The sequence below is a fragment of the Gastrolobium bilobum genome, unplaced genomic scaffold, assembly GCF_033153095.1.
Source record: "Gastrolobium bilobum isolate Gb01-03AN ecotype WA unplaced genomic scaffold, APGP_CSIRO_Gbil_v1 utg20433, whole genome shotgun sequence".
In the NCBI taxonomy this organism is placed as follows: domain Eukaryota; kingdom Viridiplantae; phylum Streptophyta; class Magnoliopsida; order Fabales; family Fabaceae; genus Gastrolobium; species Gastrolobium bilobum.
In genome coordinates, this window is record NW_026896419.1 from 180601 (window position 1) to 205442 (window position 24842).

At 34.5% G+C, this 24842-nt stretch overlaps 3 protein-coding genes across 3 annotated transcripts; 2 read left to right on the forward strand and 1 right to left on the reverse strand.

Annotated features, from left to right (window-relative positions):
* Positions 1 to 705: 705 nt before the first annotated feature.
* LOC133299633 (uncharacterized) lies at positions 706 to 1146 on the forward strand. The gene has a single exon (XM_061499116.1). It carries the CDS (start codon positions 706 to 708, stop codon positions 1144 to 1146), a length of 441 nt encoding a protein of 146 aa, XP_061355100.1.
* Positions 1147 to 5492: 4346 nt separating this feature from the next.
* LOC133299634 (uncharacterized) lies at positions 5493 to 7279 on the forward strand. Its single transcript, XM_061499118.1, has 2 exons — positions 5493 to 6058; positions 7186 to 7279. The coding sequence occupies exons 1-2, from the start codon at positions 5493 to 5495 to the stop codon at positions 7277 to 7279; spliced, it is 660 nt and encodes a 219-aa protein (XP_061355102.1).
* A 7849-nt stretch (positions 7280 to 15128) lies between these two features.
* On the reverse strand, positions 15129 to 18165 carry LOC133299635 (nicotinate N-methyltransferase 1-like). The gene is made up of 4 exons (XM_061499119.1): positions 17788 to 18165; positions 17004 to 17340; positions 16842 to 16906; positions 15129 to 15422 (listed from the first exon to the last, which is right to left on the reverse strand). The coding sequence occupies exons 1-4, from the start codon at positions 18163 to 18165 to the stop codon at positions 15129 to 15131; spliced, it is 1074 nt and encodes a 357-aa protein (XP_061355103.1).
* Positions 18166 to 24842: the final 6677 nt, after the last annotated feature.

Sequence of the window (24842 nt, forward strand, 5' to 3'; positions counted from 1 at the left end):
TTGGAGAACGTGGAGATGATAAGACTATTATTGGCTGAGGTTCGAGCAGGACCTCCACCACCACCACCACCACAGCAGGACATACATGAGTATTATAGGACCCGAGGCAAGGATACTGCAACCAATAGTCTCCAGGGGAAGACTACTCCCTGGAACGGGAAGAGCAAGGGCCTGCAGGTAAAGCAGAACAGAAACAAGTCTAAGAGGAATGGGAACTTTAAGAAGGAAAATAGAAGAGTTGGGAATGGGAAGACTCTTACTTGTGCTAAGTGTGGGAGATCTCATTATGGTGTCTGTCGAATTGGGCGAAATATATGCTACAGTTGTAGTCAAGCATGACATTTTTCTAAAGAGTGCCCCAAGAAAAGGGGGCAAGTTACGACTATTCAGGCTGTTCCAACTCCCATTACTATTGAGGAGCATCCAGTATCTTCAGTCACACGAGTTTATGCAGTTACCCAGCAGGATACAGAGAAGTCTCCAAATTTGATCAAATGTACCATTTCCATCGATGGCCATGATTTTGTTGCATTGTTTAACTCGGGAGCCACCCACTCCTTTATTTCGGGTTTTGTTGCGAATGGTTTGAACTTGCCTATATATGCATTTACGCCTCCTATGGTAGTAAAGACTGCCACCTGAGACTTAGTTTCCACTTCTTTGATGTGTAAGGAAGTCAAATTCAATTGTGAAGAGAAAGAGTATATGGTTGATCTGATTGTGCTTGAGGGTATGAATTTGCACATCATTCTGGGCATGGATAGGCTAGTCAGATATGGAGTCATGATTGATTGTTGTAGTAGGAAGATTTACTTCTCTGCTAAGAATGAGAAGAATGACTCCCCATATTTATCAGTGTTGCAGACGATAAAGGCTCTAAATGTGGGAGATGGGGGATATATCATGCTAGGAGGGTTGGTTGGTGACTCTAAGGAGCCAACTTTGAGTATCCCTATTGTATGTGACTTTGAGGAGGTATTCCCAGATGAGATCCCACAGTTTCCACCAGAAAGGGAGATTGAATTCTCCATTGACCTATTGCCTGATGTAGGGCCTATCTCTTTGGCTCCATACCGGAATGTCACTAGTGGAACTTGTAGAGTTGAAGAAGCAAATAGAAGATCTGTCCAGCAAGAATTTCATTAGACCGAGTGTGTCTCCTTGGGGAGCACTAGTTATCTTTGTGAAGAAGAAGGATGGAACCATGAGGTTGTGCACAGATTGCCGACAATTGAACAAGGTGATTGTGAAAAACAAGTACCTTCTACCTCGTATTGATGATTTGTTGGACCAACTTAGAGGTGCTTCCGTATTTTCGAAGATTGATCTTCATTCCGGATATCATCAGATCCGGGTAACAACAGAAGATATTCTGAAAATGGCTTTTCGATTTAGATATGGGCACTATGAGTATCTAGTGATTCCATTTGAGCTTACTAATGCCCTGGCCGTGTTCATGAGTTATATGAATCGAATTTTCAAACCGTATTTAGATTAGTTTATAGTGGTCTTCTTTGATGATATTCTGATCTATTCCAAGACTGAAGAAGAGCACGCAGAGCATTTGAAGGTAGTCTTATAAATTTTGAGGGAGCATCAGTTACATGTCAAACTATCCAAGTGTGAGTTATAGTTGCCTGAGATCCAGTTTCTTGGCCATGTTATTTCATCTGCAAGAGTGGATGTTGATCCAAGTAAAATAGAAGCTGTGTTGAATTGGGAGAGACCCAAGAATGTTACTGAAATCCGAAGTTTTATGGGTCTAGCAGGATATTACATGCGGTTTATCAATGGATCTTAAGAATTGCTTTACCATTGACTGATCCGAAAGGGGGTGCCATTTGCATGGACCCTTGGATGTGAAGTGAGCTTTCAAGAGTTGAAGGATAAGTTGACTACCGCACTAGTTTTGATTCTTCCTGAACCTGAAGAGAGATTTGAAATCTTTTGTGATGCATCCAAGTATGGATTAAGGTGCGTGTTGATGCAGGAACGAAAGGTAGTGGCCTATGCTTCTAGACAGTTGAGACCCCATAAGGAGAACTACCCTACTCATGATCTTGAGTTAGCAGCTGTGGATTTTGCCTTAAAGATATGGTGGGACTTCTTGTATGGTGCTAATGTCACAGTTTATAGAGACCACAAAAGCTTGAAGTACCTATTCGATCAAAAAGAGCTTAATATGAGGCAAAGGAGATGGATGAAATTTCTGAAGGTTTATGAGTTTGACCTTCAGTATCACCCTGGAAAGGCCAATGTGGTGGCTGATGCTTTGAGCAGGAAGACAAAGAGTGTGGCTAGCATGATGATTGCAGAGTATGAATTGATTGAGAAGTTCAGGGATTTGAGAATTCCCGTGACACCACTTGAGACTTCATATTTTATGACTACAGTTGAAGTCCTAAATTCACTTATGGAAAGAGTTAAAGTGGCCCAATTGCTTGATAAAGGAATTCAAGGGATGAAAGAGCAAGAGTTTGTATTCACAGATACTTCTAATGAAAAGTACTACAAGGATTGGCTGATTGTTCTGAAGGGGCCAATGGTAGAAGAAGTGTTGACTGAGGCCCATATGAGCAAGTACACCATCCATCCAGGTGCTACCAATATGTATCAAGACTTGAAACACAATTTCTGGTGGTCTGGGATGAAGAGAGATATAGCTCAGTTTATGAGCAAGTGCCTTATTTGTCAGAAGGTGAAAATTGAGCATCAAAAGCCATCAAGCTTATTACAGCCATTAGAGATTCCAGGGTGGAAATGGGCGAGCATATCCATGGACTTTGTTGTTGGATTGCCGAGAAGCCAGGCTGGATCTGATTCCATTTGGGTTGTGGTTGATAGATTGACTAAATCCGCCCACTTCATTCCAGTCAAGACGACTTTCTCCACGGAGCAGCTAGCTAGATTGTATGTCAAAGAGATTGTGAAACTTCATGCCATTCCTGAAAGTATAATCAGTGATCGGGATCCCAAGTTTACTTCACGCTTCTGGGAAGCATTGCATGAGGCCTTTGGTACTTAATTGAGATTGAGTACAACATATCACCCGCAAACGACTGGTCAGACAGAGAGAACCATTCAGACATTGGAGGACATGTTGAGAGCATGTGTTTTAGAGCAAGGAAATGTGTGGGACAAGTACCTTCCATTGCTTGAGTTCTCCTACAATAACAGTTATCACGCCAGCTTGGGCATAGATCTTTATGAGGCCTTATATGGACGTGAAAGAAAAAGTGACCTTGAAGGTCGAAACATGTGAGAGGGAAAAACAAAAATTTTCAAGCGGAATAACACATGCAATCAAGATTCATGCTTTAAGACAGCATGATGTTACCTTTGTTTGTGATTCAAACACCAAGGAGATCAGTGTCAGATTTGAAGGGTTCAAACCCTCTAACGTTGATCTACACCACCCCATGTCAAGATGCACGAACTCTTCTTGAAAAGCCACCAATTGATCACAACAAAAGCTTGCTAGGCGTCCAATGTGTGAAGGAGGAGGCTAGGTAAAGGTGTTTAGAAGAGTGAAGTCTTCAGCATGAAAACTTCACAAAAGTGGGGCATGGATGCTCTTAGAAAAGGCTAGGTTAATTCCAAAACACTTAGGGAAAAACCTAACAAAAGTGGCGCACCAAAAGGATGAGAGGAAGCAAGGATGCAATCAGATTTTTTTCTCCAAATTCTAATCACAAATGGCGCACTTAAAGGGAGAGAAAGGGTGGAGTTGTTGCAATTCAAAATTCCCAACAACCTACCATACAATCCTCATGAGACTAGATCTTTATCTAGTCAAAATTCTGACCTAATGGCCATCATATGGCCAACCATCTATGCCCCCCATTCAGCCCCAAAAGGGGTCCAGATACATTGAGCAGTTGCATTCAAATTTGAACCAACTCACTCACTGATTCTCTCAACCAACCAGATCTGATTGGAGCTTATTTGGTTGACTAGATGACACTTATAATCACGTTAAATCAGCGCCCCAAACAGCCCTTGGTGATCTCTAAAGATCTCCTCTTGATACAAGCGATTTGTTCCAACAAGATCTTATCTTATCCTTTTGTTATGAAACAACTTTTCATAGCCAATTTAAATTCAAATTCAAACATTTAAATTCAAACGTTCAAACATTTAAATTCAAAATTCAAATCTCAAATTTCAAATTTCAAATTCGAATTTCAAAATTCAAATTCAAAATTCAAAATTCAAAATTCAAATTCAAAATTCAAAATTTAAATATTTGATAATTAATTTAACTAATTAAATTAATTAGTAATGTCTTGGACCATCTAAGCCCACTACATGATCCATGCGCCCTTTTTCCTTTTAGGTGGCTTCTAAACTTCTTTTTGGGCTAACAACCATTATTAGGCCCAATACCTTTAATGCTAGATCATCATGACAATAAGGTGTTAGTGTGTCACCCATAAGGTCCAACAAAGCCACTGACATAAATGGGCTCGGGCCCAACAAGCCCACAACCCATTTAATGACAACACAAAGCACTAGCAATGCTTTGTTGCCCCAGAACTAGTTAGATTAATGACTTGATCATCCTATTACACATATTTGGTGGTCGTATGTATTTCCTTTCGTCTCGGTTACCTTCCCTTTAAACCTAGGGTGAGGAAGTGTATCAACCCTTGCGGTTTAGGGTAAGCTTTAATTCGAAATAAGGAATCTTCAATTTACTGACTTTAAAGGCAGATCATCTCATGATCTCTTTTACTATGCATAGATTCCCGAGTCTTGTAAATGTCATCCCGATTTCTCCGGTTTACAGATAACCTAATTCCTTACAGAGATTTGACGAATTCATTCAGCTTATCACTCTAGGCCTGTGCTCTTTCAGGACATGCCCAAAAGTATACCTACGAGTCTCCATGTTTCAGGAAGACGAGGTATACAATCAAAACATGCCTTCTAGAACACAGTCTAGGTGACAACTTATGGTCTAAGGAAAGACATACCCAAATATTAAGAGACTGCTCTAATGATACTTTTGTAAGATTTCCTCATAGAGTCTCTTTGTGGGTCTGTTCAGTGCGAGCTATATCCTTATAGGTCCACCCACGACTTTAGCTAAGACATCTCCATATCTGTAGCTCATGAGGTCTTTACATTGTATCTGAATACAAGTAAATAAGTTGTGCTAGTCTTATCCGAGATTACTGATCCCCATTCTCAGTGTCTCTAGACTAGGAACATAAAATTAGGAATAAACATCCGGTATCCTTAAATCCTCATGATCGTGATCTCATCACAGATACTCAATAGATACCTATTTTATTCCAAGGAGTTTATCTAGTTACTCATATAATATATTAACAATAATATTGAGACAAAATATGAAACATGATAAAGAGTGCTTTTTATTTATTTGCGACAATATAAAAAGGTCCACATATGTCCTAATCTAATCAAAAGATTGTCTCTAGGACATCCATATACTAACAGGCCGTAGGTGTAGGACTCCTACATGTTGGATGAAGAATGGAGAAAGGCAATTACTAGGACCAGAACTGGGCCAAGTGACTACAGAACAAATTGAGATGATTAGAGACCGGCTGAAGAAAGCACAAAGTCGTAAGAAGAGTTACTATGATGAAAAGCACAAACCCCTTGAGTTTTCTGAAGGGGATCGTGTATTTATTAGATTGTCACCAACCACAGGTGTTGGGCGTGCTTTGGGAGTTAGAAAGTTGAGTCCACGGTTCATCAGGCCCTACCAGATAATAAAAAAGGTTGGACCAGTGGCGTATCAGCTTGCTTTACCTCCCAACTTGGCGAATTTACATGATGTGCTCCATGTGAGTAAGCTCCGTAGATACATATCTGATGATTCACATATTGTTCAGCTTGATGATGTAGGGGTTAAGAAGGACCTGAAGTTCGTTGTGGGACCTTTTAAGGTTGTAGCTCGAGATGAGAAGCGACTTAGAAATAGAGTCATTCCCATAGTCAAGATCAATTGGGAAGGATTGACACCAGAGGACGCCACATGGGAGCGGGAGGATGATATTCTCCGGCGATATCCTGATTTTTATATCAGGTATGATTCGATTTTGAGGACAAAATCTTTTTAAAAGGCGTGGTGAATATAATAACCCTAATGTTATAAATTCAAAAATTAAGGATTATTATGAAGGCCTTAGGGTCATAAATGGAATGGGGATGAAATTCTAAGAAGTTTGATATCTATATTGATGGTATTTGACATAGATGGATTTTTATCTGTTATTTTTGATTGCTGACGCAGTAACAGTCAGTAGAATAGCTCCAATTGACCAAAATTGAGTTAGAGAGTTATTTTGATGATACGAGTATCATAAATGAGGTTAGTATATGATTTGATGAAGTTTGATACCCATATTGGGGTATTTTGAAAAAGTCACTTCTGTCGGGTATTTTGTACTGTTGTAGAAGTAGCCGGTAGAATACCGGAACGGGAAAAAGATGAGAAAATGGAAAGAAATACCAATATATGCCTAACAAGTCATAATTAGACCAATAATATTAAAGTTAAGGAGATTATGAAATTCGGGTACAATTAAGAACACCGGTGAAGTATACAGTTAATTAAACAGCTGTAAGTGGATCTGTGATCTACTAATCAAATTTTTAAGTTAAGAACATGATAATTAGACAAACTTAATATTAATTACTTAAAGTTTGAGTCTTAGAGGTTCCGGGTGGAAAAAGTGATAACGGTTCAGATAAAAATTACACTGTATGTCACTAAAGGACAGAAAATCACTTAAGTGACTTGGTCAAAACCCTAGAAGACTAGGGAAACCCTCCCAAACACTCCCATCAGAAGCCCACTCTCTCTCTACCCTTTGGAGATTCAAACTTTCTCCTCCTTCTCTCTAGAATTTCATCACCAAAACTCCCTCAAATCATCAAACACTCTTCACCAAAGTTGTTCCCCTCATCATCCTCTTCAAAAATATCCTATTTTTAATTTTGAAAAGCCAAATTTTCGTGGGTTTTCTTCTCCATACAACATCGTGTTCATGGCTTCCTCAAGCCATGGTGATGGTGCTTTGAGTTATACTTGAAGAACACCACTTGGATGCTTGTTTCCCTACGTTCTAGTGTAAGTTTCTTGAGTTTTTCTCTTAAAAAATCCCACCTTTGTGTTGTGTTCTTGAGTTCTAACCTTGAGTTTTCTTAAAGGTATGTTCTTTGTGGAAAGACAGCATACTTGCTTGAGAAAGATGGAAGCTTGAAGCATTGGTGCTCATTTGAAGATGTAAGCTTGAAACTTTGAAAAAATGGTAACAATAATTCCACCACCACCACCACCCAAACTATTCAGCCATCTTGAGTTCTTAAGGGGGTTGATGTGTTTAATTGATAAAAATTGGTTCTTGAGGTTGTTAAGGGTGGACAATCATGTGTAGGACCAAGGGAAATACTAAAAAAGCAACCTTTAAGCTTAAAAATGCTAATCTTGATTAAGGAATGGATTTAAACTCTAATAACTCTATTATATCAAATCTGTCCTAAATAGTATAATTAGGATTTTATGTTTAAAATTTAATTAAATAATATATTAGTGAACTAATTAAGTGTAGACTTAATTAACTAAAGAAATGGGAAAGTTGACAAGCTAAAAACCTTGTTTTTAGCACCTAAATAATTTGGCCAATTAGGGATCAATTGGGTTAGTATGTTAAATAATGGTTCAAGACCTAATTAGGATACTTATCAAGGGTTTAAGTGAGGTGGACCATGTATAATGGATTAATTAATTATAAAACCCAAAAAATGAACCTAATTAGGGTTTAGAAGCACTAATTATATAATTAGTGAAATTAATGAACTAAGACCTAATGTGAATATGTGTGAATGTATAAGTGACCTAATAATATAAAAAATCCTAAAATTAAAGTAACCTAGGGTTTTTAATCAAAGATAATTAAGGTTTGCTAATTAAACCCACTATGGTTAAATGACCAATTTTTAGGCTAACTTAGGGAGAGCATATCTCCCTCCACAGAAGTCCAATAAGGATGTTTCAAACATCATTTTGAAGCTTGAGATGTCAGATTTGTGGTGTCTAAATTTGGTACCATTTGAAGATATGTAGCATTCTGTAGGTCCGATTGAGTGGAGACTGCCCAGGGAGGCCATGTGCAGGGGCTGTGCGTGGTTGCATCTTCCATGAATTTTTTTCTTCCTCATTTCTTACTCAATTACGCTCATGATATACCGAATTTAAGCTTAATATTTCTAGTTTTTTGTATAAAAAGTTGAGAGCAATTGGTTTAGTATATTTTCCAGAATCGCAGAAATGGTGAGGAATGTTTGGGGCTCTGTTTGGGATTGGCGGACAGTTTTATTGTCTAACTTCAAACAGTGATAACCGAAGCTAGAAAACTCCAAATGAGGCATGTGATACCTTGTTGGAAAGTTAATTAAGTCTAGATTAATATACTAAAATATGAGAATATTCTAACAAGAGGGTTGCACACAGTGACTAAAAAATAGAAGCGTGTACAATTATAAAAACTCGTAAAAGTGAGATTTAGGCTAAGTGAGTTTATGGGAACCCTTAGTAACTAATAATAATTAATGTTCAAGGTTAGGAATGACATATATTGATGATAAATGTCTTGATTAGTTGTAAGTTAAGTGAAAAATGCCTTAATCTAAGAGAGTTTATTAAATGACTAAGTATCTAATGAGTTATTGTGGACTTAGTGAACAATTCCTTATGCACTAAAAACATGTAATTAAGGAATAAATGATCTAGACTTGTAATGGGCATATTATTGGCATATAAGTATGGAAAGTGGAATCATTAAATGATTAAGTCTTGGATAAGACTTGATTAATTAATATGTAATTAATGATGTGAATGGTTCCTACTCTAGGTGTGCTAGAGAACCTTGCACTTGAGGATTGCGGTGGAGCATACGTATTATATTGGAGTATGGGCTTGTGATAGCTCCTTAAGGTAAGCTCCTGGTTTTGGTTGCTCCTCTCTTGTGGCCCCACCATGATGCTGGACATTATGATCGAATTGTATGAAAGTATGTGATGTATGGTATATGTGCATTTATTCACATTCATATAGATATTATATGATTATTGATATTATGATGATGCACTGATGATGTATGGTATGAGGTTCCTGGCCAGTGAATATGTATGTAGGCTGCCTATGGCTTGACCCTGGAAGTTATTTCATACTACAGTCGTTGTTGACTGTCTATGGTTTGACCCTGAAAGTCACACTAGGCATGTGGGACATATCAGTTAGCTATTCTTTGGGAGAGCCCTTGAATAGTTAACCAGAGGATGATGTATGATGCTATGTTTATGTTGTATATTTGTTATATATGCTTTATATCTGACTTGTCATGCAGGAAGTGGGCTCAGGGGATTAGAGGATCCTCTAAAAACCTTGAGCTTACTGAGATGTTGTTATCTCACCCTTTTTTGGAGATATCATTTCAGGTACTCATGGTAGCAGTGTGCAGTCTAAGGGCAAGGGCCCAACTATGTATTAGTGGATTGTGGCTGATGTTACGTTTATTTTTATGCCGTTATGTTATTATGTGGCATGTGTAGTAATATGTTGCTGTATGTAATAATGCTCAGGATTATTACTGTTTGAGCTTTTGGATTATTGATGTATGTATTATGAGTTATGTTATATGCATGTGATGAGTACACAAAGACATGATGTATAGATTTATTAATTTGGGCACAGAGCCATTATGTATGTACTGACCTTATATGGGGATTGCAGTCCACGTGGAACTCGCAAGCTATCTGTTATGTAACTGTGTCTATCAGGTGTAAATGTGCGTGAGATTATGATCTCCCAGTTATCCGTTAAACATCCGTTAAGCTGTCTGTGAGACTATGGCAGGAATGACACTTGTTGTCATATCCGGTTAGTCAATGGCCACTAATACTGGCTAATGGGATTAATTAGTAACTATATGTGTTAGATTTATGTTTTCTCAATATCTCATGTGAACGATTTTGGAAATGTTTTTAGAAAACATTTTGGAAAAAGTTAACTCATATTTTTAAGAGACGATTTTATATTTATTAAAAGAGTAAATACCCTTTTTGGTCCCTGAAAATATCTACGAAATTCTTTTTAGTCCCTGGCAATAAAAAAGGACCAAATTGGTCCCTAACAGTATGTAAAAAGGGCTACGTTAGTGACAGAAGAGTTGACATAAGGACTAATGTGGCCCTTTTTTCATAATTTTAAGGACCAATTTGGTCCTTTTTTATTGCCAGGGACTAAAAAGGATTTCATAGATATTGCCGGGGACCAAAAAGGGTGTTTACTCTTATTAAAATAAAGTCTTCCGCTGTGTACGCTAAATATCATTTATGTTAACAACCGGAGTACTACATTTAGGGGTGTTCGCGGTCTGGATTGGATCGGTTTTGGAAGCAAAACTCATCCGATCCAATCCATTCGGTTTGATCATGTAATCATCCATTCGGTTTAGATTTTTTTTCAAATCCGATCCGATCCAATCCAATTTTTTTCGGTTTGGATTGGATCGGTTTTCGGTTTTTTGAATATCCTAAAATTAGTTTCATGATTATTGTACAAATAACATCTTTTGTATATATTGGCTTTGTAAAAAAAAATATTCGAAATACAAAAATATCAGTAAACAATATTATAGTTGATGAGACGTGACTAAATTTTTTTTGGGTTTAGTTGATGAGTTAATGGGTCTTGAGTTTAGAAATTTTTGGGCTATGATTGGAGAAAGGACAAGTAGGTAGAGGATAATTAATATATTGGATCGGTTTCGATTGGATCGGTTTTCATCAACCCATCTGAAAACCGATCCAATCCAATTAAAATTTGCGGTTTTCTTTTGGTTTCCGATTTTTCGGTTTTCGGTTTATTCGGTTATCGATTTTTCAGTTTGGTTTTTGCGGTTTGAATCGGTTTGGATCGGTTGATGAACACCCCTAACTACAGTGTGTTACAATCATATACTATGATATTTTCGATATATTGACCGCTATATTCCTATGATAGGGTTATGTTGGATTGAATTGTGTTGAGATGTTGGAAATGGAATTGGAATATTATTTTTTAAAATCGTGGCCACCTAAAATGATTTTTTAGTTATTAACCCGATAGAGTCGTTTTCAAAATAATATTAAATTAATTAATATTGTTCAAGTGGGAGAATGTTAGAAATTTTCCTTTATGTGGGCAATATTAATTAATCAATTTTCTGTTTTAAAATTAATCGGGTTAATGGATATTCCAATTGTATTATTTTGACTAGCGCATTGTGATCATATTGAGTTGGCTTATGGCATGTATTAGTATTGGGCTTAGTTGGGCAGCACAGTGTAGGCATTAATGTTTGATTGGGCTTCTGTGACGGGTGAACCCATCAGACACACTGTTGATTAGGGTTTTGCTAGATCCTTTCTTTAGCTTTTTTATATTGGGGTTAAGCCTCATGAGCCGTCATGCTCCCATCGCCGAGGCTTCCATTTTAGGAATAGGTGATAGAGAGGAAGATCCTGACATGCAATCCCTTCTTTCCTTTGACTTTGTGATGATCCAACAAGATACGCACAATCTCAACTTTGATTTCAATATTTTTAGGTATTTTATAATCATATACATTATCTAGGGTTAATAACTCTTACAAGATTTTGATATTTTATTTGATAAATTTTGAGAAAAAAAGGAAATAAGATAGTGTAGATCCATAATCTTGTCCTCCTCATTGTCACAAGCTCAATGTAGCTATGCAGACAAACAGTGAAATTGCTATGTCGCACCATGTTCATATGTATAATGTTATTTCAACCGTTTTCTAAGAGGATGAGGGTTACGAAAAATCTTATTCATTAAACTTGATTGATCAACGGTGTCAATGTGGCAAGTTTATAGCATTTAAATACCCATATACAACCATGCTATAGCTGCATGCATGCTTGCATGTGCATATTCACCCTATGTGGATGATTTTATTTATTCATATTAATATTCTTCATTTGTACTCATTTGAATGGCAACTAATTAGAAGTAAAGAAATTATTCCTCCAATAAATATAAACTTGAGGAGGGTTTACTGCCCAGAATTTCGAGATCTGTGAATGCTAGTAACATTTGTGAATGCTAGTAACATTTGGAGAGGTATATGCTCATCTTGGAATCATATATTGGCAGGATCTAAAATATTAATAGGTAATGGAAGACAAACTAGATTCTGGATGGATTGCTGGGTTCCTGGAATGGGTAGGCTTACTGATAAAGCTATTATCCCAATCCCTAAAGATGTTAATCTATGGAAAGTATCCTGTTGTGTGTCTCAAAATGGAGATTGGGATTCGACTAAATTTAGTATATATTTTCCTGAAGAGGTCTGTGAAGCTATAGCTAGAGTTGAGGCCCCTAAGGAAGATGATGGGGAAGATAGAATCATTTGGAGTTTTTCTGGCAATGGTATATTCTCTGTTAGAACTGCTTACCACTTTATTAAAAATGATTCCCCTATTATCCAGAACCAGAATAATTATTGGGATCTTGCCTGGAGTTGGAGGAGATCAGAAAGGATAAAACACTTCTTATGGCTCCTTCTAGGGAACAATCTTTTAACAAATGATCAAAGAAGCCGTAGACATATGGGAGGAGAGGCCCACTGTCCTAAATGACTGTTCCCCTGTGAGTATTGCAGCCATGTGATGAGAGATTGCTATTGGGCTAAATAGGTCTAGTCCATTCTGACCTCTAAGACCAGATACAATTCTTTTTTTGCGGGCAATTTTTCTAGCGTGGATCCAAAATAATCTGTGGAAAGGGAGGGACAATGAGCAAGGCCAGCTATGGAGGCTCACATTTGGAGTTACCTGTTGGATGCTGTGGCAATCCAGAAACAGCTTTGTTTTTAGAAAGGAAGTGTGTTCCCCTAAAATTTTTTGTCACAAGGTGAGGATATATGTTCAAAATGTGATGCATGCTGAATCTACCTTGGATGTGGTTGCTGATAGATTGAGGAAGATGGAAGATACAGTAGTGCAGTGGAGGCCTCCCCTAGAGGGATGGGTTAAAATCAATTCTAATGGTGCTTGTTCTCTTGATGGATCCCAGAGTGGCTGTGGGGGAGTTCTGCGCAATAGTGATGGAAGATGGGTGGTTGGATATATGAAGAAAGTTGGACAAGGAAATGTTCTGAAGGCTGAGTTATGGGGTGCATTAATGGGTCTTCAGGTTGCTTGGGACCATAGATTTAGACAAGTCCAATTGGAAGGAGACTCAACTGAAGCCTTGCAATTAATTCAAGATGGTTGTTCTACTGACCATCCTTTCTACCAGTTGGTTAATTAATAGAATCCAGGAGATGGTTGCTAAACGGTGGAAGGTTATGTTCACTCATATAAATAGAAAAGGGAATGAAGTAGCTAATTGTTTGGCTACTAAGGTTGATCATAGTTCTTGAGGTTTAGTTATTTTACGTAATGCTCCCTTTAGCTGTAGTTGTTTTATAGAGAAGGATCTGTTGGGATGTGTTAAATCCACAACGATCTTTAAGTAGCCTGTTGGTCTTGTTGTTTGTTTTTCCTAATATCCAAAAAAAGAAGAAGAAATTATTCCTCCTAGTACGCGTTCAATTATCATCCTGATGCACTATCAAGGAAAATAGATTAGTAACAAATCTCCGTCAATACAAACAACCAGCATATATAGTGCATCGGAAAGTAGTCAAAATGTCCATAAATACAAACAAAGATACAAATAAATATAGCCAATAGAATTGAGATCTATGATGGAGAGGGCCAAGTCTGATGTCATGCTCAACGGTTTAGGATCCTGCGTACATTGATTAAATTGCAAGTATAAAATACTTATAAATATTGAAGTTGCTTTTGGTTTGTTTTTTACTTTTATTTTCAATTGATATTTTTTTATTGTTTAGAATTACAAAAATGGAACCTTACTTGCACATAGGAGTAGTAAACGAACCAGGGGCCTTACAGAGGCATTTGGCTCGGTTTGTGAAGACCTGAGCTTACATGTTTAAAATTGATTCTTGGAACCAGACTTGAACTTGTATAAAAGCTTGTTTAATAAAAAGGCCTTAGGCTCCAATTCAAAAGCTCGGCCTTAGAGCCTCTCAGGCTTGCCTAGTATATTAATTTTTATTTTATATTTTTTATACTACTTGTTATAGCTCTCTCTCTCCTCAATCTATTTCACCCTATTTTATTGGTTAACAGACTTTTTGAATGATTTTGTTTTATATTATGCTGTTTGGATATAATTGAATTTATGAATATTTATGAAATTACTAATGTTGTTGATTGTATATTATATTTGGATATATTTTTGTTGTCTTATTCTTTTTTAAACAGGCAAATAGGCTAAATTAGACTTTTATTTTTTTGTAAAAAAGTCATGCCACAGGCCGATAATTATATTTATAACAGCTAACAGGCTTGGTCAAGCTGACACATTTAAATATAAGCTTAGCTTAGCACCCCTACGTTGCACACTGTTTGTTGTCTTTAAGATGTTGTGAGTGAAATGGTGAAACCAAATTTTTATTTGTTTTCAATATTACCTTCGCAAATTCTTAAAATTATATAAGGGTTTTATGTTTGTTATGTTACATAACATAACTCAACTTGCCTACACACACATCAAAGATGTGGGGTTCACATATTTTTTTCTCTTTTTCATCATTCCACTTTCTCTCTTCCCTTTGTTGTGTGTGTAGGAAGGTGGAGTTATGTTACGTAACATAACAAACATAAAACTCATTATAAAATACAGTAAAAATAATATTATACTTTTTGTAATCATTAACGAAAATTTATATTAACTAAAAATAAAAAAAGAAAAGAAAATAAACCATCAAATTTGTTTAATTTTCTTTACTTAAATAAAATTAATGTAAATAATTTAAATCAAAGTTGAGGTCGTATTGCTATTGCGACTATCGTAACAACACTGCAATATAAAAGCAGAAGATAATGAGGAGCCATATTTTAAACTTATGAGGAATATTTATTCATTAAGGAACAATCGCCATTAGTGTCTCAGTACTGTTCCTAATTATTTTTCCCCAATTCATATCACCATACTTCAAATTAAAGCCTACTTATTTCTGAAACTCAAGTATAGCAAAATAAGAATCAAGATAGAAGGCACTGGAATGAGAAAAACCAGCAGAAATGGCGAGGTTTTTAAATTGTTGTTCAGTCCTGTGCTTCCCCTTATATATTGTCATTACGAATATGTCACCCCCAAGCAATGCTCTTGTTCTTTGACTCTCATCGGTCAACTCCGGCGCCACTGGCTCGCAAACAATCAATTTTCCGTCCACCGGAATTGCCTTATGACAATTCTCCAAGACCTGCTTGCATTCTTCATCCGTCAATCCTAAAAATACCCACTGCAAAAATAGATATATCATATATATTATGTATTAATGTTTTAAAATTTCCTATGTTAAGTTTGATGAGAGAAGGTTTAAGTAGGTTTTTTTAATACAAAACATCATGTTGGAATATATCGACCCTAAAAAATTGGAGACAAATTAGTTTTATGGATGATTTATTTAAAAAAATGTTATAAAATTATTAAATGAAAAGTACTAGAATATAATTCCTTCACAATTTGAAAAGTATTTAATACTTTATTATTTAAGTAATTAAAATAATTAATAAATTAATGTCATCTTTATATCTTAAGAGCACGTGTTCATAAAATCTTATTTTTAATTATAAAAAAAATAAGAAATTTAACCTTATTAACTTAGTTCTATTATCCTATGTAGCACCGATACTGACACGGGACACGTGACACGATACGACACGACACTCCGACACATTAATTCTAAAAAATGTTAGATTTCGACACGTTAGGACACGTTTTGATATTAAATAATATTTTTAATTTATGGAGTATATATTATATTTAATATTCAATAATTTAACAAAAAAATTATATCTAAACTTATAATATTCATAAATTTTGCAAAAAAACATAAGGTATCCCAATATTTATATTAAACTCAATAAAATGGTAATCGTAATCAACGAATCTAATAGTTAAAACTAAAAACTCAACGCAACTTAACTTTTGAACCTTTTTTTGAATTTATATAACGCGTGTTGGAGTATCAGGGAGTGTCGGAGTGTCCGAGAGTGTCGGGAAGTGTCGGACACGACACGTCAGAGTTTTTGAAGTGTCGGTGCTTCGTAGCTGTTATCTATTCTAGTGATCAATGTATTCATTTACACAAAATGAGTTTAGTTAATATATAAGATGAAAATTAATTTTCCAATTGATTCATATTGCATTTTGTTTTAGTGAACTATAAACATGAAATTTAATTATAGAATTCAATTGAAATAATTCACTTTTAATAACACCAAAGACAAGCACAATCAATTTATTTACAAATCTAACAATAATGCTAGGCCCATAAATATATACACACACGTATTACTTCTCATATATATAACTTTAATAATCGAATTATAATTGAATTTATATCAATTTCCACAGATATATATTTTTATGATGCCACATCAACAGGTATGACATATGTGAAACCAAAAGTCACGGGCAGTTAATACTTTTTCAAATATAATTTACCGGTTCTTAAGTTGTCAATTTAATGATACCGTTTATAAAAAGTTGAATATGTCTTTTTTTTTTTAAGAGATAATAGGAAATATAGGATGAATAACATTACTCATTACTTGTCACAACAACTTTTGCAATTATTTATTTTTGGAATATAGTTTCTCGATGTTTTCTTGAATCTTATTTCGTGAACGAATAGTTTAACGTGCGAGAGAGGCACCTTGATGAAGATAGCATCCCCAGAAGGGACATATTTAAACGCATCTCCACCGACATGGGTTATACCTACAATATATAAGCCACAAGACAAGTAGCTAGGTTAATGTTATGCTAAGAACAACAAATCAAAACCCACACATTCCAAAATGGAAGTAATCCTAACCTGGAAACTGTGGTGCAAGAGCCACCATATCGGGAAGATCATAGTTGATGCCCTTAAGTATATTTGGGTATTTCTCCATTATCATGCGTAGACACACACCAGAATTACCACCAACGTCAACTAGTGTCTTCACTCCTTGGAAGCCATCGTAGAGCTCCAACATTTCCCTCATGAAGGGTACGGAAATCCCAGATAAGGCCTTATATATCAAATCCATTATATCTGGCTGCTTCATGTAATGTGCTATTGCTGATTCTCCGTTCACCTTCACGAATGGCTCCACCGTTGGATCCTCCACTGCCTCCTCCACCAACGGCCAAGCTCGCATCAACGCATCCTATATATGCACATCTCAAAAACACACATACCCCACTTGAGAGTCATATATATAGACAAGGAAGTATCATTGGAGAGAACTATTGTGAGTCTAGTGATGACAATAAACAAATACTTATCACCAAATCATCCTTCTTAATGATATTATTCCTTGCTTAAGCTCTATCCTCGTAAATCGGAATTTTATTGGAGTGGTTTTTCACTTTTTTTTTTTTTATAAATCGCTCATCTCATTTCACATGTTATAACCATTTTTTTTATTAAAAAATTAAAGTCAAATTTATTTTATAACCATTTGGTATTAAACAATATATAATACCATATTTAATTATTTATTTACATATCTCATGATCATATCATATTTTTATTATTATTTTGTATTTAAAAAACTTGAAAAAAATGTACCAAAAAAAAAAACTTGAAAAATTAGGGTAACAAAAAAATTAACCTGATGATGCTGGAGCACGTAGTGCGCGGAGGATAGACCTTCGTAATCGGCAACAAGAGTTTTGCCGACGTCGGTGAGGAAGTATTTTCTTTCGCCGGTGCTGCTTAAGTGCTCGGTAAAAATATCATAACTGGTGAGCAAGCGGAGGATGCGCTGGAGGTTCTCCGCGCCGCCGCCACTATGGGGGCAAATGCGGGAAAGAATCTGTGAAGCGGAGAGGGGAGTGTTGGAACCACCTTGCCATATGGTGTCAGGTACCTTCATGTTGATGACGGCAATGAGAGACATTGGGACACTCATCATGTGTGCTATTTCCAAAATGGCAAGCCTCGCTTTGTTTTGAGACCTTGTTACGTTAACCTCCTCCTTCGTCGCCATTATTTGTTACTCCTCTTCAAACTCACAAGGGTTATTTTGTGCTTTTAAATGCTAAGTTGAAGAAAATTCAACACAAATTTATAAGAGCTAAAACATACTCCTGTTGATTGCCCCGTTGTTGACAACAGAACCACTCAAACCACGTTTTTTTTTTTATTTTAAAAAGAGTTTAGTTTGTGACATTTTAAAGCACACAAGATTTTGTCTTTTAGCAATTATAACTTTTTATGCATTACTTTTTTTAAAAGAACTTTTTTAAAAAAGTAAAGTTATTTTACGTTTGGATGTATGATCTGAAAATCACTTTTACATCAAAAAATTAGTTGGATGTTAAAATAAAAAAAAAAGCACTTTTTATATATAAAATTACAAAAATGACCTATAAAAAAATTAACATTTTTTTGGGATTTACGTCGTTCCTGTTAGCTTCGTTACGTCGTTCCTAACTCTCACAGGGACATGTTCTCCTCAGCATATTGGCTTCTTCACGTTCACACTACAAAAAACACGGCCAATTGCCACATAATTTTAACCACATTTTTTACATGTTGAGAAAAATACGAATATGCTCCCAATTAGCGACATCATTTTCTAAATGTAGCGGAACTATTTTTTAGTTCTTTTAATTTTTTTTATAGAAAACGTTTTCCTTTTTTATCCACCTCTATCTATTGTATTATCGATAAACCCTGATGTTTAGCTCAAAATCTAGAGTTCTTGGAACTCTTTTCCTTTCTTAATCGTGAGCTTCAATTAGAACTCAGTTCCTTTCTTTATCATGCATTATGCTTGCAATTGAGCGTCAAATCTTGGAGTTCTCTTTGCTACGGTGACTTTTCTGATCTGCAACCTTTCTAATCTACATGGCATATATAGATCTTTGAATGTTGCAGTATTTTGTTCTTATTCTTATCTTTCGTGTGTTTCTGTGGATTTTGAGAGCAGATCTAGTGTCTATTCCTAACTCTCTCACTTCGATCATTCTCCTTCATATTCAGGTACTCCCTCTATCTCTCTTGCATTTCTCAATTTTGATCTTCTTAATTTGTGCGTATAACTTATCATTAGCTAATTCAGTTAATCTTCATGCATTCGTGCTCTTTCTCTCTCTCGTTATATATGGTTATTAGTTGACCAGATTTGATTTTAGCCAAACAAACCAAAATAAGAAAAAGAAGAAAAAACATAATTCTGGTTTTGTTAGTTCAGTTCTTCACTTTTCCTTTGTTATATCATTTTTTTGGAAACAAAATGAAGGAACGGTAACTTAGTTTAGACCATTTGGTGAATTGCCTACTTGTGTTCGATAAAATGCCTAAACCACCCACTTATGTATATTGGGAACAAAATGTTTTCAACTCGGTGCTTAGGAAATAGGGAGTGTACAATATGATTTTGTATTGGAATAGAAAAACCTTCGTACAGTAGAATTGAATGAATTTGTCTAATTAATTGTTGTGCTACATTTTAGCTAATATATGAATTTGCAATTGTGGATTATTATTCTTTATTATTTTATGATTGTCCAATGCTGAAGTTGTTTTGTATTAATATATGAATGATAAACATATTATATCCATCGTTTCTCTGCTGTCTCCTTATGATGAAGTAATGCTAATTGGAAATTTTGTGAGCGGATTATCTTCTAGTCTTGTGCAAAGCACCTACCTGCTTATGTAAGACTATTACAACTGGCTTGGCAGACATAGTTTGTTACATCAGGGTTCTACTACTGCTGTATATGATATCTATTATATCAATGGACAACTTAGGTATAATATTTATGCCAAGAAATTACCCTGTTAATGACAGACATATTTATTTAAGAAACTTAATTTGATGGCACCCATCTTATTATATTAGCCTTAATAGTTTATGTCGTGTTAAGGTACCCATATTGAGGATTATACAAATTTGGCTTTGCTAACAAATTTACATAGTATATTTGTTAATGAGTTTATTGCTTCTGCTTCCAAGTTCTAGCCTTGTATCATATTCCTTTTCTAACCACTTTTAACTCAATTTTTAAGGTTATAGACTTTAGGAGGTTCCTCGGGGATGTATTTGTACGGTAGAACTCTGCTTCGGACCTGACTTTCTTTGAGGAAAAGAAATGGTGTTTATAATGGCAACTGGGTTCCGTTAGATCTTCTTTTTTTCTTTCGAATTCATATGGAGTTGGTTAGGCTCATTATGGTTCATCATGGTGGAGCCATGCATCATCCATTTGTTATTTGTCTGTTTCTGTTCTTTTCTTATAGCAATTTGCTCCCATTGGATGTTATATTGCTTTGCTTGCCTGGCCCACTTTAATTTCAGCAGGTAGTTGTCACCTTTCTTATCCGGTGACGAAATCTGGGGGCATTATTCTCCAGGTTGTTATCTTTATTCCATTAAAAAATTAGTTGGACCATCGATGAAGATGTTATCTTTATTTGTAGTAGTAATATTCATTGCTTTCATTTATTAATAGCCTTTGTCCCCATTCTTTTGAGAGATATTTAATTATGATTCATTACTTAGGCTTGGAGCTCAAAAATAGTAACTTGAGATGTTGGGAATGGTACTGTCAGGAGGTGGACAAGTATTTTGAACTCTCAAACTTTTTGGTTAAAGCAGGGTACAGAGGATCTTACAAGGTATATTTTCATTTCCTTCAAACTTTTTCTGAATTTAAGACCCTTCTGTACCTGAATCTGAGGTTGGTTGTTACATATAATATGCCAAATATGTAAGACTTCAGCTTAGTTTCATGTGTTTCTTCTTTGTATGTTTGTTTGGTCTATTCAATGCTTGACATCTTCTTGATCAATTTTTGGTTCATTCAAGAAAATTACTACATTAAAAAAAATTATTTCTGATGCAATCAAAAATTATTCAATGTATGCATTCCTATTCCATGAGATACTGAATTTTCTCTTGAATGATGAGTACGTTTGGCTTATATCCTTGTCAAAGTTGTAACTATAGTAATAGTAGTGTTCTACGTCTTTGTCTTTGATCAGTATTCCTAATAAATATTTATTAGTAAATATTTTGAACTTTACCAAGAAGCTGGCCCACACCTTTTTGATTTTAAACCGGTGATGGGGTTAAGCTTTCAAGTATGCCATATGTCTCCTTAATTACCTGTGCTGATTATAAAGTGTATATTTAAACATTGCTATTTGTATAATGATTCTGTGCACTGATTAGCTTAATGAAAGTTGTTTCTAGATATGATTAAGTACGAATGTCAATGTTTCACTTTGTGTGCTAATTTAGATATCCGATTTTTTTCATATAAGTGTGGTAGTAGCCTGTGACCCTACATTTATCAATGTTGTCTCATGTCTGCATGGTGTCGACCAGATAATGGTAGTAAAATGAGGAGAATAACATAAAAATTAAATTATATTAATTTTTCACTTGAATCTAGTTTTTATTTGAAAGGTAGAAGTAATTGCATTTTGGAAAAGATTTTGACCTTACGTTTCTGTAAAAGTAAGAAAGTGGATGTTTTTATTTAATTTAAAATATATTGTGAATTTTTACCAAAAAATATATTGTGAATTTTAACTCAATAAAATTTAAAAGTCAAAATATTTTTATTCATTTGAGAGACAAATTTAGTATTTTTAAACATTTTGTGCACAAGAAAGTTTATTAGATATTTAATAATTTGGCTTTTAAGATGAGTTTTTTTTTTCACGATTTTCATATTTTGAGGGTCAATTGCCCATTTGAAGTTGCAGTTTAATAATTATTAAATATTTTTTATTTTTAATATTAAATAAATTTTAGAACTAGTGGCAACTATGGGGCATAATAAATAAATAAATAAAATGTTCAGGGCCCAATAAAAATATTTATTAATAAAACTTAAATACTTATTAATTGAACTGTGATGTAAAAAATATTTATTAGTAAAGAATATCAATCAAAGTCAAATGTGTGATGTAGAATATTCTTACAAATGGAATTGGATGTTACATATGTTCGTTCTCTGGAACATGAATTGGTTTATTTATAGCATACTAAAATTGATCAATAAGGATCACAGAAGTTAAGAATATACTGAGATGTGATTTCGTTGTTTCCATGGCCCTTGGTAATTTTAGAGTAATTTATACGTTGGTGCATCTCTGCTGTAATTAACCTCTCCATGCTATGATATCCTTAATGTTTCAGACTTGCAATTAATTTATAGCATATAAAATGGGCAATAACAAAGGCTTTTAATCCTTTATTATGTATGCTTGATTGGTTGGAAATTTCCCCCATTATCTTATGAATTATATTTGTAAAATATAGGGGCCACATCCACATAGTCAAGGAGTTTCATCTTCACCTACTGTAAGTTTTAATCTCCTCTTAGATCAGTTCCTCTGCTAGTTTGTCAGTAATGGTGTTGTCCTGTTCAAAACTTAATCTAGCTTATGAATAGATGCTAGTCTTCTTTAAAGTGTGCTTTTGTTAAGAACTTCCCACAAAGTAAAAAATTATTTAATCGCAGGTGACAAAGACATATAAGGAATCAACTCTCAACAGAATTGTGCAATTGACTGAAGAAGCACAGCTGAATAAACCTATACTTCAAAGGTGGCTGGACATTTTTGGTGAAAGTTACAGCAAATTTGTTGTGGTGTTATCAATTGCTATTGCTGTTATTGGGACACTTGTATTTAAGTGGTCATTCACTAGTACTTCTGGTAATTTTTAAATTCTTTTACTCGAGTATTGCTGTACAATATAGTTTATAAATTTTGAAAATTTGTATACAAATAATGATTTTATGTTGGTGGATCCTCATTTCATTATTCTGTTTCAAGAACATTCTTCACATAAGTCGAATTTGCTTAGGTTATTGTATTTTTACTCTTTTTTTCGTTAAATAAAATTAAGTTGAGTCTCCGATTTTTTGAATTGGCCAAGCCACATGATGATTGCTCCTTTTTCATTCAGTAGGTGATCTCGTGGATGTATCTCAATTTCTTTATTATATTGGCTTCTTTATTTGATCATGGTTGCCAAGAGCTTATTGTGTATATGACACATAATGTGAAGGGGATTTTTAATCCTTTTGGTTTATGGATAGAAGAAGAAATATATTAGAAGGAATAGAAAAAGAGGATAACCTCCATAATCAAGAGAAGATGCAAAAACTAAAAGTAAAACTTCCATGCTTATTTGTTCGTTTGCTTGTCGTTTTGTTATTGATAGTTATACTGCTTTTATATATTTCAAAATAAATTTTGAAAATTCACATTTAGTTACTGAACACTGGAGTGTTGTATTAAGTACTTGAAAGCTTGGTTTAGTTGTTAATATCTGCAATAAGAAAACTGGAGTTTTAATCGCTATTGAAATATTTCTAGGTCGTAAATGATTGTATTGTACTGCATAAACTTGTGTTTGCATGTGTGAGCTAGCTAAATGTTTGATTTTTGTCTTATCATCAAGCTAAAGTTTAATATTTTCTGTGCAGGTGTGATGGGGTAGACAATGCTTCAAAAGATTGCAACGCATACAAGAACAAGTTTAGGAAGGATAATATGAAAAAATTGTATTGTGATATTTTTTTTAATGGAACTAAGAAAATAATTTTTTTTTGGTTACATAAAATAAGATATTTTTTATACAGATAATCCATGCCAAATTTCTGAATAGTTTTATTTGGCAATTATTTTCCTTATGTAATATTTGTATGTAGAAAAATTGATTCGCTTATATGAATTGAAGACTTGATGTCTTGTATAAATTCTTCAATGATATAAGGTTTGGAGCTTGGTTCATATTTTACTGTGTTTACTACTTTTGCTTGAGCTATTTTTAATATTATTTTCTTTATTATTGTAAGATTTATTAAATTTGAAATATTTTTAATGAAAAAAATATATATATTTAGCCACATTTATGAATGTGGCTAATAAAAATTTTCAGACATAATTAGCCACATGTTTTTATTGTGGCAAATTATCTAATTTAACCACATTTGTAAAGTGGCTAAATTGAGAATAACTGTGGCTAAAAAAAGGCTACCACACTTAGTGGAAATGTGGTTAAATAAATAAAATAATGTGGTTAAATTATTGCAACACCCCTTTTAGACACATTCAATGAAAATGTGGCAAAATTTGTTAGCCACATTTTTTATCAATGTTTGCCACATTTTTAAATGTGGCTAAATAGCCTTTTTTTTGTAGTGTCATCTTAAAAAAAGATTCTTCAATTCTTTGATCAAAACTAATGTCAAAGTCTCTTATAAAAAATAGTTGGTTTCAGAATATTTTGGTTCCGTTAATGTTCTTTGTTTTTTTCTGCAGTTGTTTTGTTGCAACATGAAAATCTTATTGGAATGATCTTGTACTTTCCAAGTGTACTGATTATGGGTTCTCCGTGTGTTAATTTTTTAACTTTTTTTTTAGAAAAGTTCCATTAAGATTTTTTATTTTTGTTGTTTTATCGTGATTGCACCTGATTATGGGTTCTTCCACACACGAGCTCAATTGTCATTTAGATGTACATTCATATAAATCAATTTAATACAACTACCATGCTGAAAAAGTTATTTAGATATACATTTATATAAATCAATTTAATAAAGTATGTATAATAAATAATAAATAATTTTTTAGTTCACTTTAAAGAATGGACCAAAAAATTGACATAATCAAGCATAAAACTGCACGTAGATG

What these genes read in the sequence shown, in the direction of transcription:
- LOC133299633 (XM_061499116.1), top strand. Translation starts at nt 706, where the DNA reads ATGGTTGATCTGATTGTGCTTGAGGGTATGAATTTGCACATCATTCTG.
- LOC133299634 (XM_061499118.1), top strand. Translation starts at nt 5,493, where the DNA reads ATGAAGAATGGAGAAAGGCAATTACTAGGACCAGAACTGGGCCAAGTG. An exon ending in TATCCTGATTTTTATATCAG is followed by an intron (nt 6,059 to 7,185) that starts GTATGATTCGAT and finishes GTTTTCTTAAAG; the next exon opens with GTATGTTCTTTGTGGAAAGA.
- LOC133299635 (XM_061499119.1), bottom strand. Translation starts at nt 18,165, where the DNA reads ATGGCGACGAAGGAGGAGGTTAACGTAACAAGGTCTCAAAACAAAGCG. An exon ending in ACGTGCTCCAGCATCATCAG is followed by an intron (nt 17,341 to 17,787) that starts GTTAATTTTTTT and finishes GTGCATATATAG; the next exon opens with GATGCGTTGATGCGAGCTTG. An exon ending in GGGATGCTATCTTCATCAAG is followed by an intron (nt 15,423 to 16,841) that starts GTGCCTCTCTCG and finishes CTATTTTTGCAG; the next exon opens with TGGGTATTTTTAGGATTGAC.